This window comes from Macaca thibetana, chromosome 11 (assembly GCF_024542745.1).
Source record: "Macaca thibetana thibetana isolate TM-01 chromosome 11, ASM2454274v1, whole genome shotgun sequence".
NCBI lineage: Eukaryota > Metazoa > Chordata > Mammalia > Primates > Cercopithecidae > Macaca > Macaca thibetana.
The window spans coordinates 6,579,357-6,597,096 of NC_065588.1; the positions used below are offsets into that span (position 1 = coordinate 6,579,357).

The 17,740-nt window shown below is 49.1% G+C and overlaps 2 protein-coding genes across 4 annotated transcripts in view; one reads left to right on the top strand and one right to left on the bottom strand.

Annotated features, from left to right (window-relative positions):
* TAPBPL (TAP binding protein like) overlaps positions 1 to 5,935 on the top strand; it is an 11,221-nt gene extending 5,286 nt beyond the window's left edge. Inside the window, exons 4-7 of one of the 3 annotated variants that reach the window (XM_050747450.1) lie at positions 992 to 1,330; positions 2,246 to 2,548; positions 4,442 to 4,525; positions 5,649 to 5,935. In XM_050747450.1, coding sequence (XP_050603407.1) covers positions 992 to 1,330; positions 2,246 to 2,548; positions 4,442 to 4,525; positions 5,649 to 5,764 — 842 coding nt within the window. In that variant the 3' untranslated portion in view covers positions 5,765 to 5,935. Of the gene's footprint in view, positions 1 to 991; positions 1,331 to 2,245; positions 2,549 to 4,441; positions 4,526 to 4,712; positions 4,792 to 5,524; positions 5,602 to 5,648 lie in introns of those variants that run through there. The other 2 variants (XM_050747451.1, XM_050747452.1) reach the window with 2 other exon arrangements.
* VAMP1 (vesicle associated membrane protein 1) lies at positions 5,858 to 15,489 on the bottom strand. Its single transcript, XM_050747542.1, has 5 exons — positions 15,037 to 15,489; positions 10,280 to 10,406; positions 9,896 to 10,054; positions 8,509 to 8,560; positions 5,858 to 8,101 (listed from the first exon to the last, which is right to left on the bottom strand). Coding segments are annotated over exons 1-5 (357 nt in total). The 5' UTR covers positions 15,039 to 15,489; the 3' UTR covers positions 5,858 to 8,084.
* Positions 15,490 to 17,740: the final 2,251 nt, after the last annotated feature.

A 17,740-nucleotide genomic window follows, 5' to 3' on the forward strand; every position in this document is an offset into this window, starting at 1 on the left:
CAGGAGTGCAATGGCTTGATCTTGGCTCACCGCAACCTCCACCTCCTGGGTTCAAGTGATTCTCCTGCCTGAGCCGCCCAAGTAGCTGGGATTACATGCATGTGCCACCACACCCAGCTAATTTTTGTATTATTAGTAGATACGGTGTTTCTCTATGTTGGTAAGGTTGTTCTGGAACTCCTGGCCTCAGGTGATCCACCCGCCTCAGCTTCCTAATAACTCATACTTTTTTTTTTTTTTTTACATTTTTTTGAGATGGAGTTTCACTCTTGTCACCCAGGCTGGAGTGCAATGGTGCAATCTCGGCTCACTGCAACCTCCACCTCCCAGATTCAAGCAATTCTCCTGCCTCAGCCTCTCGAGTAGCTCAAATTACAGGCACCTGCCATGATGCCCGGCTAATTTTTGTATTTTTAGTAGAGACAGGGTTTTACCATGTTGGCCAGGCTGGTCTCAAACTCCTGACCTCAGGTGATCCACCCACCTTGGCCTCCCAAAGTGCTGGGATTACAGGCGTGAGCCACCGCGCCCAGCCACCGCGTGCTTTTTAAACTCTTGTTCCTAGTCTTCACAGCATCCTTGCTTAAGTAGGTGAGCTTGGTAACACCAAGTGACTTGTCAAAGGTCACAGAGCCAGTAAGTGGAACACCAGGGTTTCAGAGCTTTTTCTGCTACTCTAGTAGTACTTACCTGAAGATTGATGGTAACTCTTAATTTTGTATGTGTATTTTTCCTGGTGAGAGATCTATAGCTTTCACTAAATTATCCTAGGGTAAGTGATCCCAAAATGGTGATGGCCATCATGCGCACCATGCTGCCTTTCCAGAGCCCCATTTCTTTGTGGTTCCGTGTGATGGAAAATAAGCTCATCTGGCCTGTCAGGCACGGAAGAAGAGGCAGGTGTATGCCACACAACATGCCCACAGCTTGGAGATCAGGTGACCTCAAGGAGGAAGTAGCCCACAAATCACCCCTGTTTTCCTCTTCACAGTGGAGTTCCAGGTGACGACACAGACTCAATCCCTGACCTTCCTGCTGGGGTCCTCAGCCTCCTTGGACTGTGGCTTCTCCATGGCACCAGGCTTGGACCTCATCAGTGTGGAGTGGCGGCTGCAGCACAAGGGCAGGGGTCAGCTGGTGTACAGCTGGACCACAGGGCAGGGGCAGGCTGTGCGGAAGGGCGCTACCCTGGAGCCTGAGCAGCTGGGCATGGCCAGGGATGCCTCCCTCACCCTGCCCAGCCTCACTATACAGGACGAGGGGACCTACGTTTGTCAGATCACCACCTCTCTGTACCGAACTCAGCAGATCATCCAGCTCAACATCCAAGGTGAGGCCAGGACATGGTTATCCCAGGGAAGGGGATATAACATGTCCACTGGGAGCGTTTTCAGACTGGGACCCAAATGCAAGAGTGCTTTCCTGAGAAGCAGGCTTCAGTCCCACCACTTACATGCCATCTTCACCGCGGAAGCACAGATGGCATCAGATAAGGAGTCCCGCTGGACTCCAGGATAATTCCACCAAGAGATTTCCAGTCCAGGATCCTGCTGCCCTGCTGTGGCCGGCTGTCTCCATCACCCCAGTCCTTTTGGACCACATCCTGAATGGCAGCAGCAGCAAACCAAGGCAGGGCAGTGGAAGCGGTTCTGACCATTATCACTGCTATCCTTTAAAATCTCTGGCGTAGAGGCTGGGCGCGGTGGCTCACGCCTATAATCCCAGCACTTTGGGAGGCCAAGGCAGGCAGATCACGAGGTCAGGAGTTTGACACCAGCCTGGTCAATATGGTGAAACTCCATCTCTACTAAAAATACAAAAAATAGCCAGGCGTGGTGGTGCACGCCTGTAGTCCCAGCTACTCAGGAGGCTGAGGCAGACGAATTGCTTGAACCCAGGAGGCAGAGGTTGCAGTGAGCTGAGATGCCACTGCACTCCAGCCTGGGCAACAGAGCAAGACATCATCTTAAAAATATATATATCTGGCTTAGAATGACGGTAAGAAGCCAGCCAACCTTTAGTTGGCTTTACAACTATCACTTTTCTGGAAAATGTAACCCCCCCCCGCCCCCACTTACGGCCTGCATCCAGGTGGGCCCTGCACACACCCTCGCCTTGGTACACCACCAAGGGACACTTTAGCCTCCACAATCTACTCTCATCCTGGCAGGAAGAAAAGGCCTCAGGCTCTTCCGCTGTCCCCAGTTAGATCCATGTGTAATCTTATTCCTCATTCTTTCTCCAGCTTCCCCCAAAGTACGACTGAGCTTGGCAAACGAAGCTCTGCTGCCCACCCTCATCTGTGACATTGCTGGCTATTATCCTCTGGATGTGGCAGTGACGTGGACCCGACAGGAGCTGGGCGGATCCCCAGTCCAAGTCTCTGGTGCCTCCTTTTCCAGCCTCAGGCAAAGCGTGGCAGGCACCTACAGCATCTCCTCCTCTCTCATCGCAGAACCTGGCTCTGCAGGTGCCACTTACACCTGCCAGGTCACCCACATCTCTCTGGAGGAGCCCCTTGGGGCCAGCACCCAGGTTGTCCCACCAGGTACTGGGAGTGTCCTCCCTTTCCCCACCTCCACACTAGGGCTCATGGCTCTCCTGCCCCAGCTCATCTATGGCCTTGTTCTGCTGCCCATCCACTTTGTTCACAGCCCTAGCTTCATGCTGCTGCCTCAGCTCCTGGTTGTCTTTCCCAAGGTGGCAGCTGCCACAGCTTCTACCACACATCCCCTGAGACTTCATTATACTCCAGCCTCCAGGGGGCCAGGCAATGTGCTTAAGGCTGGAGATCCCAGATGAGTAATTCCTCATCATGCCCTCCAGGAGATCAGTCCAGTGACAGAGACAAGACTAAGTAGGCAGAGAAGATGACATTTGAGCCAAGTTAACTAGCTTAGAGGGAAGGGAAACTCAAGATAGAAACAATAGCATATATGAAAGCCAAATCATACAACAGCCTAAAGAAACTTTGGAGAATTGCAAGTAACTCAGCACAGCTAAAGCCTAGGGTACATGGGAAAAAGGGAAAGTGGCTCTGAAGATTCGGAGGTAATTCTATTTATTGAGCATTTACATGAATCAAGCACTGTAGAAAACACTTAAATGTATGATTTTATGGATTATGACTCCCATTTTACAGGTGAGTAAACTGGCACTTGCAGATGTCAATGAATTTGCCCAAGGTCACCTATCAATCAATGGTAAAGAGAGAATGTGAAAAACAGGCAACCGGATTCCCCTTACGGGCTTAATTAAACCCTGTAGATCTCACTGGGCCTTCAAGATGGAAATTCCTGAGAGCCATAGCATGCTGTTGAAAGGTTTTATTTATTTATTTATTTATTTATTTATTTATTTATTTCATTTTATTTATTTGATACAGAATGTTGCTCTGTTCCCCAGGCTGGAGTGCAGTGGTACGATCTCAGATCACTGCAACCTCCACATCCTGGGTTCAAGGCCATCCTCCTGCCTCAGCCTCCCAAGTAGATGGGATTACAGGCATGCACCACCAAGCCTGGCTAATTTTGTGTTTTTAGTAGAGATGGGGTTTCACCATGATGGCCAGGCTGATCTCGATCTCCTGACCTCAAATGATCTGTCCGCCTCGGCTTCCCAAAGTGCTGGGATTACAGGCATGAGCCACCGCACCCTGCCTGTTGAAAGGTTTTAAACAGGAAAGGGACAGGAAAGAACCCGCAACTCAAAATGGAAACATCCAGGAGCACTGGGCATTTGGTCGCTCATTAGACTGTGAACTTCCCCAAAACTGAGGTTTCACCTCAGCTCACATCATTCCCCAACTATTTACAAAATCCCAGTTAACAGGTTGTTTTTATTTTGTTTTGCTTTGTTTTATTTTGTTTTGAGATAGGGTTTCACTCTGTCGCCCAGGCTCGAGTGCAGTGGCACAATCTCGACTCACTGCAACCTCTGCCTCCCAGGCTCGTGATCCTCCCACCTCAGCCTCCCGAGTAGCTGGGACCACAGGCACACACCAACACGCCCAGCTAATTTTTTGTATTTTTGGTAGAGACAGGGTTTCACCATGTTGCCAAGGCTGGTCTTGAACTCCTGAGCTCAAGCCATCCACCCATCTCAGCCTCCCAAATTTCTGGGATTACAGGCATGAGCCACTGTGTCCAGGCAAGTTAACTCTTAACAAATAAACCAACCTAAATCTCACTTGCAAAGCAATTTTTAAAAACTCGTCCTTAGGTGAGAAGAGGTAGAGAATTCTGTGTGGAGTAACCCACGAGTATCCAGCAACCTTATGAATAAGTACAAATGCTGCTGGGTGCCTTGTTCCAGGCTCCTCAACCAGGGACTCACACACACACTCCTTAGCTCCTCCTCCCTGGGGTGGACACTGCAGGTGAGGGCTCAGCTCATGATTCCTGCACACGATAATCCCCGCCCATGTTGTTCTCACCTACAGAGCAGAGAACAGCCTTGGGAGTCATCGTTGCCAGCAGCCTCTTCCTTCTTGCACTGTTGTTCCTGGGGCTTCAGAGACGCCAAGGTAAGACCCTGGTTGCCCTTGGCTCTGGACCTGGCCCACCTCACCCACTCTAACCACCTCCCCACCCAGACCAGGGTGGAAGTCCAGATGCCCCAAGCTCCAGCCACCCACCCATCACAGCCTCCTGCTTTTGAGTTTGCCCTAAATGAAAATGAAACCAGTCGTGTTCCCTCTTGTTTTCTCCTAGCTACCTCCCTAAGGTCTGTCAAGACTCTAAGGCACTCTGGGTAGCCACTCTCCTGCCTCAGAGTAGAAAGAAAGAGCAGTCATGTGCTCCCAGAAGGACTCTAAGTCAAGTCGCAGAGCTAAAAAGGCATGAAGGTGGTACCAGCTCACGGGTCACTGGGCCTGGCTCTGCATAGGCCTCTGCCTTCCTTCACTGTGCACCCTGGGCTCATGCACCAAGGCGGAGAACAGGAAGAAGTGAGGGGACAAGAAGAAGGCAGAATGTCCAGATGGAGGTTAAGACTAAAGAGCCAGGTTGGTGGTGTGGTGGTAGGAAAACAAAGCTGGAAGAAATGGAGAAGGAACAAGTGAGGGACAATGAGGCACGGGCTGGGGCTGGGCTACCCCTCCCAAACTCGGCTCTGTCAAAATAAAAGCCCCTTGTGTCTGCTGTGACCAAGCAGTTCCACTTTCCTGTCTTCCTCCACACTGGTCCCAACTGAGCCCTGTCCCCAAGCCTAGCGGCTCTAACTTGCAAAGTGTTTAAGGTAGGGAACAAAGGCCCTCAGAGGCACCCCCGGGCTCCATCTCAGTTGCATCTCTGCTGCAATTAGGGTTCTGCTCCTTCGGATAACTGCTGGGAGTTTCAGGATACCTGCAAATGCCTCACTCCCTCAGCTGCAAGGGAGAGATTTCTCCTTTTATTCATTTCTAAAATGTGCCTGGTCAATACAGTGGAACTCAGCATACCAAAACTGTATGTGAGGATGATGGGGAAAAGGGGGTAAGGAGGTGTTCACTGACAGCCTTATCTGGGCACATCCTCTGGGACAGGACAAGCAGGCCAAGGACCTAGGAAGGAGCACAGGAGGCAGATAGAAGAGGCCTGAGGGAACCTGCGCTTGTTTGCTAGTGTGAGATGCCCACGCAACTTCCTGTCCTCACTTCCTCTCACCAGCACCTACAAGAGTTGGGCTGCTTCAGGCTGAACGCTGGGAGACCACTTCCTGTGCTGACGCACAGACCTCCCATCTCCAGGAAGACCGTGCAGCACATGTAAGCCAGCCCAGCTGACCTGAAGTGACATGAGACTACGAGAAAGAAACGACACCCTTCCCCCCAAACCCCCCAACTACTCCCACCCAAACAACAACCAAGCCAGTTTAGTGGTAGGAATTTGTATTTTTTGCCTTTGTTCAGAATACATGAAATTGGTAAATATGCCACATGCCTTTGGTGGAAGTACAACTGTTGTTATTACTCTATACAAGTATGAGATCAGGGTTAGGAAAAAAAGACAAAGAGGTGATGACAGACACACAGTGGAAACCCCACATCGTCTCATGGCAAACCAAAGAAGGGGATGTGGGAAGCTCAGCTTCATTTGACTGCAAAGTCCCAGGGTTTAGTTGCACATTTGCTCATGCACATGAGTGGTGGGAGGGAAGGGAGATAGCAAAGACACACAGAAGAGGGTACAGGGTGGGTGAGAAAGAAAGTAGAAGGGCTAATACCCCCAAAGAACAAAGCCAACTACACCTGGTGAGCCTCAGAGGGACAGAAACCCAGGAATGATTTCTGTAATAGGGCTGGGAGAGCCAAGAGGACCGATTTGCTCCAGGCTTGGGACACATCGAGGACAGTGGTGGTTCTTCTCCAGCGGTGACCCCCTGCATTAGGCAAGGAGGAGCCCAGAGGAGAGTGGAGACCTTCGAGGGGGGCCGTTGGGAGGGTACTGACTGCTTTCTTCCAGCTCTTCAGTCCCGCCCTGGGGCAGGACGAAGGGAATATGGGAAACAAGGGCGAAGGGAAAGGAAGGATGGTTTTGTGCAATGAAATGCTGCTGCATGGAAAGTGGGCATCCAGACCCTGCCCAGCATGGCCTCACCCTCTTCCTGTTCGTGGACTGAGGGAGGAAGGAATAAAGGGCTATGGGTATTCCCCACTCTGTTCCCAGCCTGTCCTCCTCCCCTTGCACCTGGGTTTATCCCACATTAATAACCCATCCTGAAGCTCAGCAATTGCCCTGAAGATAGGCTGAGCAGATCCCATCCTCAGGTTCCACTGTCTATACACATAAACCATGCAAAGAGGAGGAAGAGAAAGGAGGCAAAGTAGAATTCAGACAGGTAAGGGTGGTTCGAAGGGGAACATACTGCAGGAAGAACAGACAGGCGGTTCTCAAGGAGAAGGCGCCGTGACAGCACAGCAATACACAACGACACCTGTCACAGGCTGGCACGCCTCCCCGCAAGGTGGGGCTGGTGGGTCTACACGACTTCTCTGCATCCTGAGGATCAGCAGGGCCTCAGGAAGGACCTCTTGCCTCATCCCTGTCTTTGGCAAGGGCACGGGTGGTGTGGAGGAAGAGATTCCATGGGTATCCAAAGATCTCACACTTCTAACACCCTCACACCCCTTCATCAACAGGAAGAGAGGAACGGGACCCTCTTTAACGAGGGCAAGGAGTGGCTTCCTCTGAGCTTGTTACTTTCAAATCAAGCACTTGACTCACTGTTTCTCTATAACTAATAGGCAATCTCTCTCTTTATGCCAACAATTAACTGGGAGCTAGGTGAAATTATTTGGCTAGATAAAACTACTGGCTAGATGAATTTATTTGGTGCCCTCATACGGAATGCTGTAGAAAATGTAAAGAAGAGAAAGCTCCTTCCAGTTAGAAGCACATGGGACTGCTTCTAGGATGGAAACAAGTCCTGCTATTTTCACAATCCATAAGTGTTCTCCAGGCCTCTGGAGAACAAAGTAAAGTTGTAAGATCCCCAAAGACATAGAAAATCCTGGACGAACAGATTAGAAATAACTACAAAAAGCAAGTTTTACTTTCAAAAAGCATGCTGCACTGAAACCAAGTTGGACTTTGGTCCACCGCCAGGACCCTCTCCAGGCCTGGCTCAGGAGGGAAGGCTCCACATGACCAGGCAGCACTGAGTGAGCTGCCATCTTCCCAGTCCCTCTCTAGCCCCTGCCAGTAACCAGGTTTTCTAGGAGACATCATGGGCACCGATACTCTTCTCCTCCCAAGTCTGGGCAGCTTCACGGGTACTTCGCCTCAGCTACTCCCCTCCCTGCCCCTTCCCGTGGCCTCCAACTCTCTGGGGCTTTGGGGGAACTTGAGAGTACAGAAGAAGCGCGCGGGGAGGAGGCGCCAGCTGTTGCTCTTCAGGTAGTGACTTAGATTGCACCACGAGCAGCATTTCTACTGTCGAGGGACAGAGTGCAAATGAACGCAACGCAAAAGGAGGAATGGGTGATGGAGAAGCCTGGGCTGGAATGGAGGACGGTGGGTGGGGACGTGTGTTGAGAGAGCAAACAGAGGGGAGAGGACATGAGTGTGGATGGCAATGGAGAACAGGGAAGGGGTGGCACATTCTCAAGTAAAAAAGTAGACTGGACACAGGAATCAGGAAGTCCCAGACGGAAAAGAGAAAGAGACAGGAGAAAACAAGAGGGCAAATTACACCAAGTTACTGGACATTCAGGTCTTTCCATTGTTAAGTGCCCCATCCCCACGATGTCCCTCCAACCCAAGCCAGTGACACACAGCATAGCCCTACTTCTTCAGAACAGGAGGCACCATCTCCCTGCAATGCCTTGCAGGGGGAAGCCTTGTCCATCAAAGAAATCCCTTGTCTCTGCCCTTCCCCCCTCCCGAACCAAGTGACGATCCCATAGCAGCGGTCTCCATACCTCAGTCAGAGCAGCCCCACTCCCCAGGCAGGCAGGCAGGCAGGCAGGGAGAAGACTCCAGGACCTTCCCACCTCTTCAACCCACCAGCAACCTCAGCGATACTTACTTACAATAACTACCACGATGATGGCACAGATGGCTCCCAGCATGATCATCATCTGAGGAAACATGGACAAAAAATGAGCCCTTGAATTTCAGGAATGAGGAAAAGAACCATATCTCTAGTGGGAAACAGAATTCCCTCCACCCTCAGGACAGTGGAAAAAACACTCATCACCCAGGAGACTGCAGGCTTCTTAGAGAGGCCCTACCCTTCTGCTTCCCAGGGGATCATAACCTCAGTACGTCTGTAGCTTTTCAGATTCATCACAGGACCTGCACTGAGCTCCTCTTTGCTTGGTTCCTGGTGTCTTGGGGCTTTAGAAGGCATTCCAATAGAGATACAGACTCTGGATATTTAACCAATTGGTTCAGTTTTCACTGTGAAGTGTTCAGCTCATTCCCAAAAGTTGCAGTCATTTAAAAACATATATTTCAACCTGAGAAAGCTAATTTAAAAGAAAAAGAAGAGTGTGTGTGTGTGTGTGTATATATATATTTATATATTATGAAGTGTGTGTGTATATATATATTATGTGTATCTGTGTGTATACATATTATGTGTATATATATATTATGTGTGTGTATACATATTGTGTGTGTGTATATATGTGTGTGTGTATATATATATATTGTGTGTATATATTATGTGTGTGTATATATATATTATGTGTGTGTGTATATATAATGTGTGTATGTATATATATAGTGTGTGTGTATATATATTGTGTGTGTACATATATATTATGTGTGTATGTGTATATATATTGTGTGTATATATATAGTGTGTGTATATATATTATGTGTGTATGTGTATATATATTATGTGTGTGTATATATATTGTATGTGTGTATATAATGTGTATGTGTACATATAATGTGTGTGTATATACATATTTTGTGTGTGTGTATATATGTGTGTGTGTATATATGTGTATGTGTGTATATATATATTATGTGTGTGTATATATATAATGTGTGTGTGTATATATGTGTGTGTATATATATATATTGTGTGTGTATATATATAATGTGTGTGTGTATATATACATATACCTGAGCCATTGTGCTGATGTTGGGTGTGTCTGAGGATGAGACAGGAGAAAATTTTTGCAGGCCACTCCTATGGGGGAAAAGCTCCTTAACTAACCGTTCCAAACTCCTCAGGGTATCACTTTTTTCCTGATAGCGGTTCCGAATACTCTAGCCTACCCTGGTGGCCAATTCTGGGTAATGCAATCTCAAAAGGAGGCTTTTCGGATTTCCTCTCAAGCATTATGCTGGTCAGAGAGATACTGCACCATCAGAGGGAAGAAATGTAGAAGTTGAAGGTTTTCTTGCCTTCTACCAGTGGAAGCCCAGGAAAAGATGGAGGAGGGGACAAGAAAATTCACCTTGCAGTTTTTCCACCAATACTTCCTCTTTAGCTTTGCAGCACTGCTCTCAAATTGTGATGCTCCTGCCTGCAAGGCATCAGCTCGGTCATCCAACTCTGACAGCTTCTGGTCCCTCTCCAGGACCTTGTCCACGTTCACACGTATGATGTCTACCACCTGAGGAGGGCACAGAAACAAAGCTACTAAGCTTCCTGCCAAAGACAGAGGAAAGAACAACAACCAGAGAATCACAAGTCTGGCCCTGTGCAACTCTAAAGGGTGCTCTGCCTCTCGGGGCCTTTTTGACTGTTCTCCTACAAAAAAAGGAGAAAAGATAAGAAGTTCCCTTTTGTTCCAAACTCCTAGAGTTGGAAACTCTCAGAGAAACAGCTATCTACCTACCTCCTCCACTTGTGCCTGGGTTTGCTGTAGTCGTCTGTTACTGGTCAGGTTAGGAGGAGGGCCAGGGGGACCCCCACCTGGGGCAGTCCCTTCTGTCCCTTCAGCAGGTGGCTGAGCTGGAGCAGACCTGTGGAAAGACATGGGCAGAGTACACAAAGTGACCAAGACAAGAAAGGAGCAGTGCGTGGTAGCACACACCTGTAGTCTCAGCTACTCAGGAGGCTGAAGTGCTCCCCGCATCCTCCTGGCCCAGGAGTTCGAGGCCAGCCTGGGCGTCATAGCAAGACACCATCTCTAAAAAAAAAAACCAGACAAAAAGGGCCGGGCGCGGTGACTCACACCTGTAATCCCAGCACTTTGGGAGGCCAAGGTGGGCGGATCACGAGGTCAGGAGATTGAGACCATCCTGGCTAACACAGTGAAACCCTGTCTCTACTGAAAAATAGAAAAAATTATGTGGGCGTGGTGGCGGGCGCCTGTAATCCCAGCTACTCGGGAGGCTGAGGCAGGAGAATGGCGTGAACCTGGGAGGCAGAGCTTGCAGTGAGCCGAGATCATACCACTGCACTCCAGCCTGGGTGACAGAGCGAGACTCCATCTTAAAAAAAAAAAAAAAAAAAAAAAAAGAAAGGACTCACATGCATCCTCACCCCAAACCACTTAAACAATTATGATTAGGCTATACAAAATTAGAATGGATTCTTACTCCTTGGCAATCTCAAATAGGGAGATGCAGCATAGAGGCAAAAAGTAAAAGATGAAAGACTCTGCAGCAACATTTGGATGCGGTTCAGGGACGTCCAGGATGGCATCAAGAGATCTTGTCTGAGGCTATCCTTTGACCCAACTCAAACAAGTCCTCTGCCATGATGGCTACAGGGACAAATGTGCTAGCCTTGTCCTACATGGCATTTCCCCACTGATAATGGTTTGGCTGTGTCCCCACCCAAATCTCAACTTGAATTGTATCACCCAGAATTCCCACATGTTGTGGGACGGACTCAGGGAGGCAACTGAATCAAGGGGCCCATCTTTCCCGTGCTATTCTCGTGATAGTGATGAAGTCTCATGAGATCTGATGGTTTTATCAGGGGTTTCTGCTTTTGCTTCTTCCTCATTTTCTCTTGCTGCCACCATGTAAGAAGTGCCTTTTGCCTGCTGCCATGATTCTGAGGCCTTCCCAGCCATGCGGAACTGTAAGTCCAATTAAACCTCTTTTTCTTCCCAGTCTTGGGTATGTCTTTATCAGCAGCATGAAAACAGACTAATACAGTAAATTTGTACCAGTAGAGTGGGACATTGCTGAAAAGATACCCAAAAATGTGGAAGCAACTTTGGAACTGGGTAACAGGGAGAGGTTGGGACAGTTTGGAGGGCTCAGAAGAAGACAGGAAAATGTGGGAAAGTTTGGAATGGCCTAGAGACTTGTTGAATGGCTTTGACAAAAATGCTGTCAGTGATATGAACAATAAGGTCCAGGCTGAGGTGGTCTCAGATGGAGATGAGGAACTTGTTGGGAACTGAAGCAAAGGTGACTCTTGTTATGCTTTAGCAAAGACACCAGCAGCATTTTGCCCCTGCCCTAGAAATTTGTGGAACTTTGAACTTGAGAGAGATGATTTAGGGTATCTGGCAGAAGAAATTTCTAAGCAGCAAAGCATTCGAAAGGTGACTTGGGTGTTGTTAAAAGCATTTCATTTTAAGAGGAAAACAGAGCATAAAAGTTCAGAAAATGTGCAGCCTGATGATGCAGTACAAAAGAAAAAAAAAAAATACTTTTTTGAGGAGAAATTCAAGGCAGCTGCAGAAATTTGCATAAATAGCAAGGAACCTAATGTTAACCCCTAAGACCATGGGGAAAATGTCTCTAGGCCATGTCAGAGGCCTTCACAGCAGCCCCTCCCATCACAGGCCTGGAGGCCCAGGAGGAAAAGGTGATTTTGTGGGCCAGGCCCAGGGTCCCCATGCTGTGTGCAGCCTAGGGACTTGGTTCCCTATGTCCCAGCCACTGCAGCTGTAGCTGAAAGGGGCCAATGCAGAGCCCAGGCCCTGGCTTCAGAGGGTGGAAGCCTCAAGCCTTGGCAGCTTCCACATGGTGTTGAGCCTGCAGATGCACAGAAGTCAAGAACTGAGGCTTGGGAACCTCCGCCTAGATTTCAGAAGATGCATGGAAACGCCTGGATGCCCAGGCAAAAGTCTGTTGCAGGGGCAGGGCCCTCATGGAGAACCTCTGCTAGGGCAGTACAGAAGGGAAATGAGGGGTTGGAGCCCCTATACAGAGTCCCTACTGGAACACTGCCTAGTGGAGCTATGAGAAGAAGGTCACCATCCTCCAGACCCCAGAATGGTAGATCCACTGGCAGCTTACACCGTGTGCCTGGAAAAGCTGCAGACACTCAACACCAGTCCGTGAAGGGAGCCAGGAGGGAGGCTGTATCCTGCCAAGCAGCCAGGAGGGAGGCTGTACGCTGTAATGTCTGTCAGTTCACCCCTTTTTACATTCAAGTTATTGGTTATGGTTATTGGTTTATATGCCCAGTTATTGGTTATGCTTCACACAAGATGAGGAAATCAGAGCTACCATAACGGCAGCTTAGAAAATCACCAAAGGCAAAGTCTATGTAGGCGGAGTGAGTCAGGACTGTTTGTTTGCTTTGTTTTTGGCAGAGAAAATGGGGATTTCACTTAGATAGAATCTGGGGCCCAAAGCAATTACATTAGTTATGGAAACTGTTCCAAGAGCATAGACAGGAAGCAAAGATGCTAGAAATTGTCCTCAATGTGCATGCATTATAGACATTCTGTCCCTTCCTTTTCTGGATTTGGCACAGAGTCTCAGATGACTCCCTTGGTTACTTACATCCCAAAGAGAGATCTTGGTTTACTGTACTATACACACAGAGAATGTTCTCTCGTTCTGTACCACTCAAAGCCAGTGTGTGGTGTTCAAGACAAACTCCTCTCCGTGTCCCAAAACATGAAGGCTAAACTCACCTCCTAAAGAATTCCCGGAAGTATAACCTAAGTCATGAGATGTTCTTGGCCAAGGAAGCACCCACAGGCAGGGGGGAGATCTCTCAAATTTGATGGAGAACAGAAATTACAGTAAGAACTCCTCATACAGAAGCAGAATCTCACCAAACATACTTCACAGGAGCAGTCCAAGAGTAAATGCAACAAAAATGAAACCATCACAAAGTCACCAAAAAGGAAACTATTTGACTAATAGAACTAATACCCAGAAGCTCCTCCTCCTTGATTAAGTGAATTTCTTTTAGTCTAAAAAGATAAAGAATAACTCCTCAGAGAGGCTATAGTAGCAGATTACACCTGACTCATTCTCCACTTAAAGGATCACTTTCCCATTTCCCTCTAAGGTGCAAAGGAGGTAAAGCAAAGATAGATACAAAGTCATGGGAGCCATAAGACTCTTGTCCTGCCACTGAGCTAGCTAAGCAATCTAGTTCTCGACTTAAGGCAGAAAATTCAATGACTAGGTAGCAGCCAGGGTTGGAAGCAGTCCAGGATGGTGGCACCAATGACAAGATTAAGGTCAGAGACCTCGTGATGCCCCGCTAGCCACCAGGATTTCTCCGTTGCCTTCTGTTCATCCCACGTGGATACCATCTGGAGGCCCCCGCCCCAAAATGAAAACAACTGGAATTCTACGGCTTGCCCAAAATGCATAGAACACTCATATCTGGTTAAAACCATAGTAATCAAAAGAAAAGGTGAAATGGCTATGAAGTATTTGCAAGGCCAATTTCACTTACTACTTGTTGGGAGTTGGAAACATTCAGCAGTAAAATATCTAGGGATAATTACAACCCTTATGTAACACAAGTAAATCTTTCCCTTTTTTGTCACTTATAGAAGCAACATAAATACATCTAGGACCAGGCCAGGGTAGGAATCAGAAAGAAAAAATCTGTATTAGACATATTGAGGTCTTGAAAGAGAAGTACTTCATTTGTTTAGCCGTAGTTTTCCCACAGGATCTTGTGAAGGGGGTGATGTTGAAGATTGCTGGAGACTAAACTGTGTGTGTTGGAGGAAAGGAGGAAGCTCCGCTCTCCCTATTTCTCCCCAAATATTTGATAAGACTCGGTGATAGAAAAACGTCTCTTATACGAGCGGCGTCGGCATGAACAGCCGCTTGGGATGACAGGCCACTATCCCACTACCCCTTGAGTCTTTCTGAGCTGCTCACCTGGTGCCAGAGAACTGGCAGATAAGTTTCTGGAACTTTGCTCACTGCCATGAGGGGGGCTAGACATCACACTTTGGGTGAGGGGTAAACAAATCCAGAGATTGTAGGGCAACCCAAGTTAACAACTGGCAGTTGCACCCATGACTGTCTTTCCTGAAGCGCTAAGCAGTTATTTAGCCAGATGGCAGAAATGCCTTTCGAGTCCCTTGCCCAGTTGTCCCCATCCACCACCCCCAGCCCCCGCCCTCTCCGAGTCTCCACTATACTAAAACCAGAATGAGGCCCCACTCAGACGACAGGAGAGGGTGCAGTGATTGCGGGACCCCTGTGCCCCTGCACTGCCCGTGGGGTGCTAGCTGTGGCTGGTGCGAGAATGGGGTGCTAGCCCCCCTCCCTGGGGGTGGCCCGGTCCGGAGGCGGCGCGCGGTGGTGACTCCCCGCGTTGCTGCAGCTGCTGCAATGCGCCATTTTCCGTCCCGCAGAGTCGGGAGCTTGGAGTGAGAGTTGTCAAGGAGGTGCCGAGCCTCCCACACCAGAGTCAACTCACATTTTTCTGACAGAGAGAGTGAGGGTCTGTTCCTCTCCCGAGGCTGCGGCGAGACACCCGGCGGGGGACGCTGCAGCTGAAGTGGACGGAACTGACGAGCTCCGCCTGGCGCCGACCACTCCGAGGTCTAGCTGCGGTGGAACTTACTGCAGCTGCCGCGCCGGCCCCCGCCTTTATTAGCGCTGACCACGCCTCCCGGATAACGGTGACAACCCCGTGGCCCAATCCATGCCCAGGACGGTCGCCCAGCGCTACAGGCCTAGCCCGCCCCGTCCCTGCCAATTGCCAGTCACAAGTCTCCTCTCATCCGACTCCGGAAAGGAGCGGTTGCTGTGAGGAGCCTTCGGTGATCAATGCAACCATAGCTTGCGCTCCAGTCTGGCGGAGGGACGGGGCGGGGTGGAGGTGAGGTCTGTGCCTTCGGAGGGCGCTTCAGCAGTTCATTAGGCGTTTGTGGTGCCTCCCAACCAATCGCTGGGCAGTTACTGAAGACCGTGTCCGCCCCTGCCCCGCCCCGTGCCCGGACTCGCGCGTTCCGCGGGAGGCGGTGGCTCCCTGGGGCGCGCCCAGCCCTGGTGCCCAGCCCTGGTGCCCCGCCCTGGCCCTCGCTCCGCCCCTACCGCCCCGCCTCTGACTAACGCTCTGAGGGTGCGGGAGCTTCGAGACACAGCCACAAGCTCCCGGTGCCAGATAGCAGATGCGGGGTTCAGTCCCACCAAAGCAAGCATGAAACTTTCGTTCCTCAGTTTCTTTCAACATAGCCTTCCTAAATTGAACTCCCTCCCAAATCTGCTCCAGTCCAGGTTACCACATCGACTCAGTAGCCCAGACCAGAAACCTGGAAACCATCCTAGATTGCCTCCCCTTCACCTTTACCTCTCCCCCAGTTATCTGCCAAGTCCAGCTGATTTTTCCTTCTTGGTATTCCGGTAGTTATTTCCCCTCTGCTCACTATTATCCGTTTCCTGGACTCTATCAGTTGGAAAATTCACCATTATTTTATGTTCCACTAAGAAAAAAGGTTATATGGCGGGGCGCAGTGGCTCACACCTGTAATCCTAGCACTTTGGGAGGCCGAGTCAGGCAGATCACCTGAGCTCAGGAGTTCGAGACCAGCCGGGCCAACATGGCGAAACCTCTGTCTCTACTAAGAATACAAAAATTAGCCGGGCGTGGTGGCGGGCACTTGTAATCCCAGCTACTGGGGAGGCCGAGACAAGAGAATCGCTTGAACCTGGGAGCCAGCGGTTGCAGTGAGCCGAGATCAGGCCACTGCACTCTGGCCTGGGCAACAAGCAAGACCCTGTTTCAAAAAAAAAGGTTGCAAATTATCTGTGACAAATGCTTTCCTTACCATTTAGCATTTTTGCTTTACATCTATTGAAAATACAGATTTATATACATACCGATTTCTATCATAGTTCACTCTTGTGCATGCATAAAAAGGGAAATAGAAAACAATAACATGGTAACTATCCCTAAAACTTCACATTCAGAAACTGATTGTTAGGGATTCACTTTTTTGACTCAGTCTTGGATGTCCACGAATTTCTACGCAATGTAGTCCTCTGTGCATGTCATAAGGGCTTTGGTGATGCAGCATTTCCTAAGACTGTGCCTCTCCAGGCTCTAGAGTTTTCTTCCAAGCCTCAGACATCCATTTGGCAAGCTTTGATGCTCATGAGCAGGTATGACAAATATAGTTTGACTGCTGTCTGACTAATAGCTAAAGTGAAACATCCCAGTTAGAAGATATTAAAATGAAACACACACACACACACACACACAACAGCAAAAAAAAAAACCAAGTGCCTCCTAAGATCAATGATATATCATTCTGCTTCCAGTCTTGCCATCCTTCACATCCATTCTCTAAAAATCCACGAAAGTTATCTATCCAAATGTCACAGGTCTTCTGAAAAGCCTTAAACAATTGCTCTTGGAAACATAATGCATTCATCATATGTGTTTATCCCATTCTCCTCCTGAAACCACATCAAAATGGCTAGTTAGGGGGAAAAAAAATGACAATTTGGAAAAGTTTGCAAAAATGTATAAGCCCCCAAAGACAGAAAGAATGGGGCCAGGTGCCGTGGCTCACTCCTGTAGTCCCAGCTACTTGGGGGCCTGAGGCGGAAGGATAGCTTGAGCCCAGATGTTCAGGTTGTAGTGAGCCGAGATCATCGCACTGCACTCCCACCTGGATGACAAAATGAGACCCTATCGCCAAAAGAAAAGAAAAAGGGCCGGGCGCGGTAACTCACATGTGTAATCCCAGCAATGTGGGAGGCCAAGGAGGGCAGATCACTTGAAGCCAGGAGTTTGAGAACGGCCTGGCTAACACAGCAAAATCCCGTCTCTACTAAAAATACAAAAATTAGCTGGGCATGGGCACCTGTATCCCAGCTACTCGGGAGACTGAAGCAGGAGGATCACTGGAACCCGGGAGGCGGAGGCTGCAGTGAGCCGAGATCTTGCCACTGCACTCCAGCCTGGGCAACAGAGCCAGACTGCGTCTCAAAAAAAGAAAAAAGTACTTTGTCCAATTTGTGGTTTCTCCAGGTCTGTCATTTGTTTCTTAATCCTCTTCACATAGTCTTGGCCAGGCACTATGGCTCATGCCTGTAATCCTAGCACTTTGGGAGGTTGAGGCATGTGGATCACCTGAGGTCAGGAGTTCAAAATCAGCCTGGCCAACATGGTG

What these genes read in the sequence shown, in the direction of transcription:
- VAMP1 (XM_050747542.1), bottom strand. An exon ending in CCCAGGCACAAGTGGAGGAG is followed by an intron (nt 10,055 to 10,279) that starts GTAGGTAGATAG and finishes TGCCCTCCTCAG; the next exon opens with GTGGTAGACATCATACGTGT. An exon ending in ATTGGTGGAAAAACTGCAAG is followed by an intron (nt 8,561 to 9,895) that starts GTGAATTTTCTT and finishes ATGTTTCCTCAG; the next exon opens with ATGATGATCATGCTGGGAGC.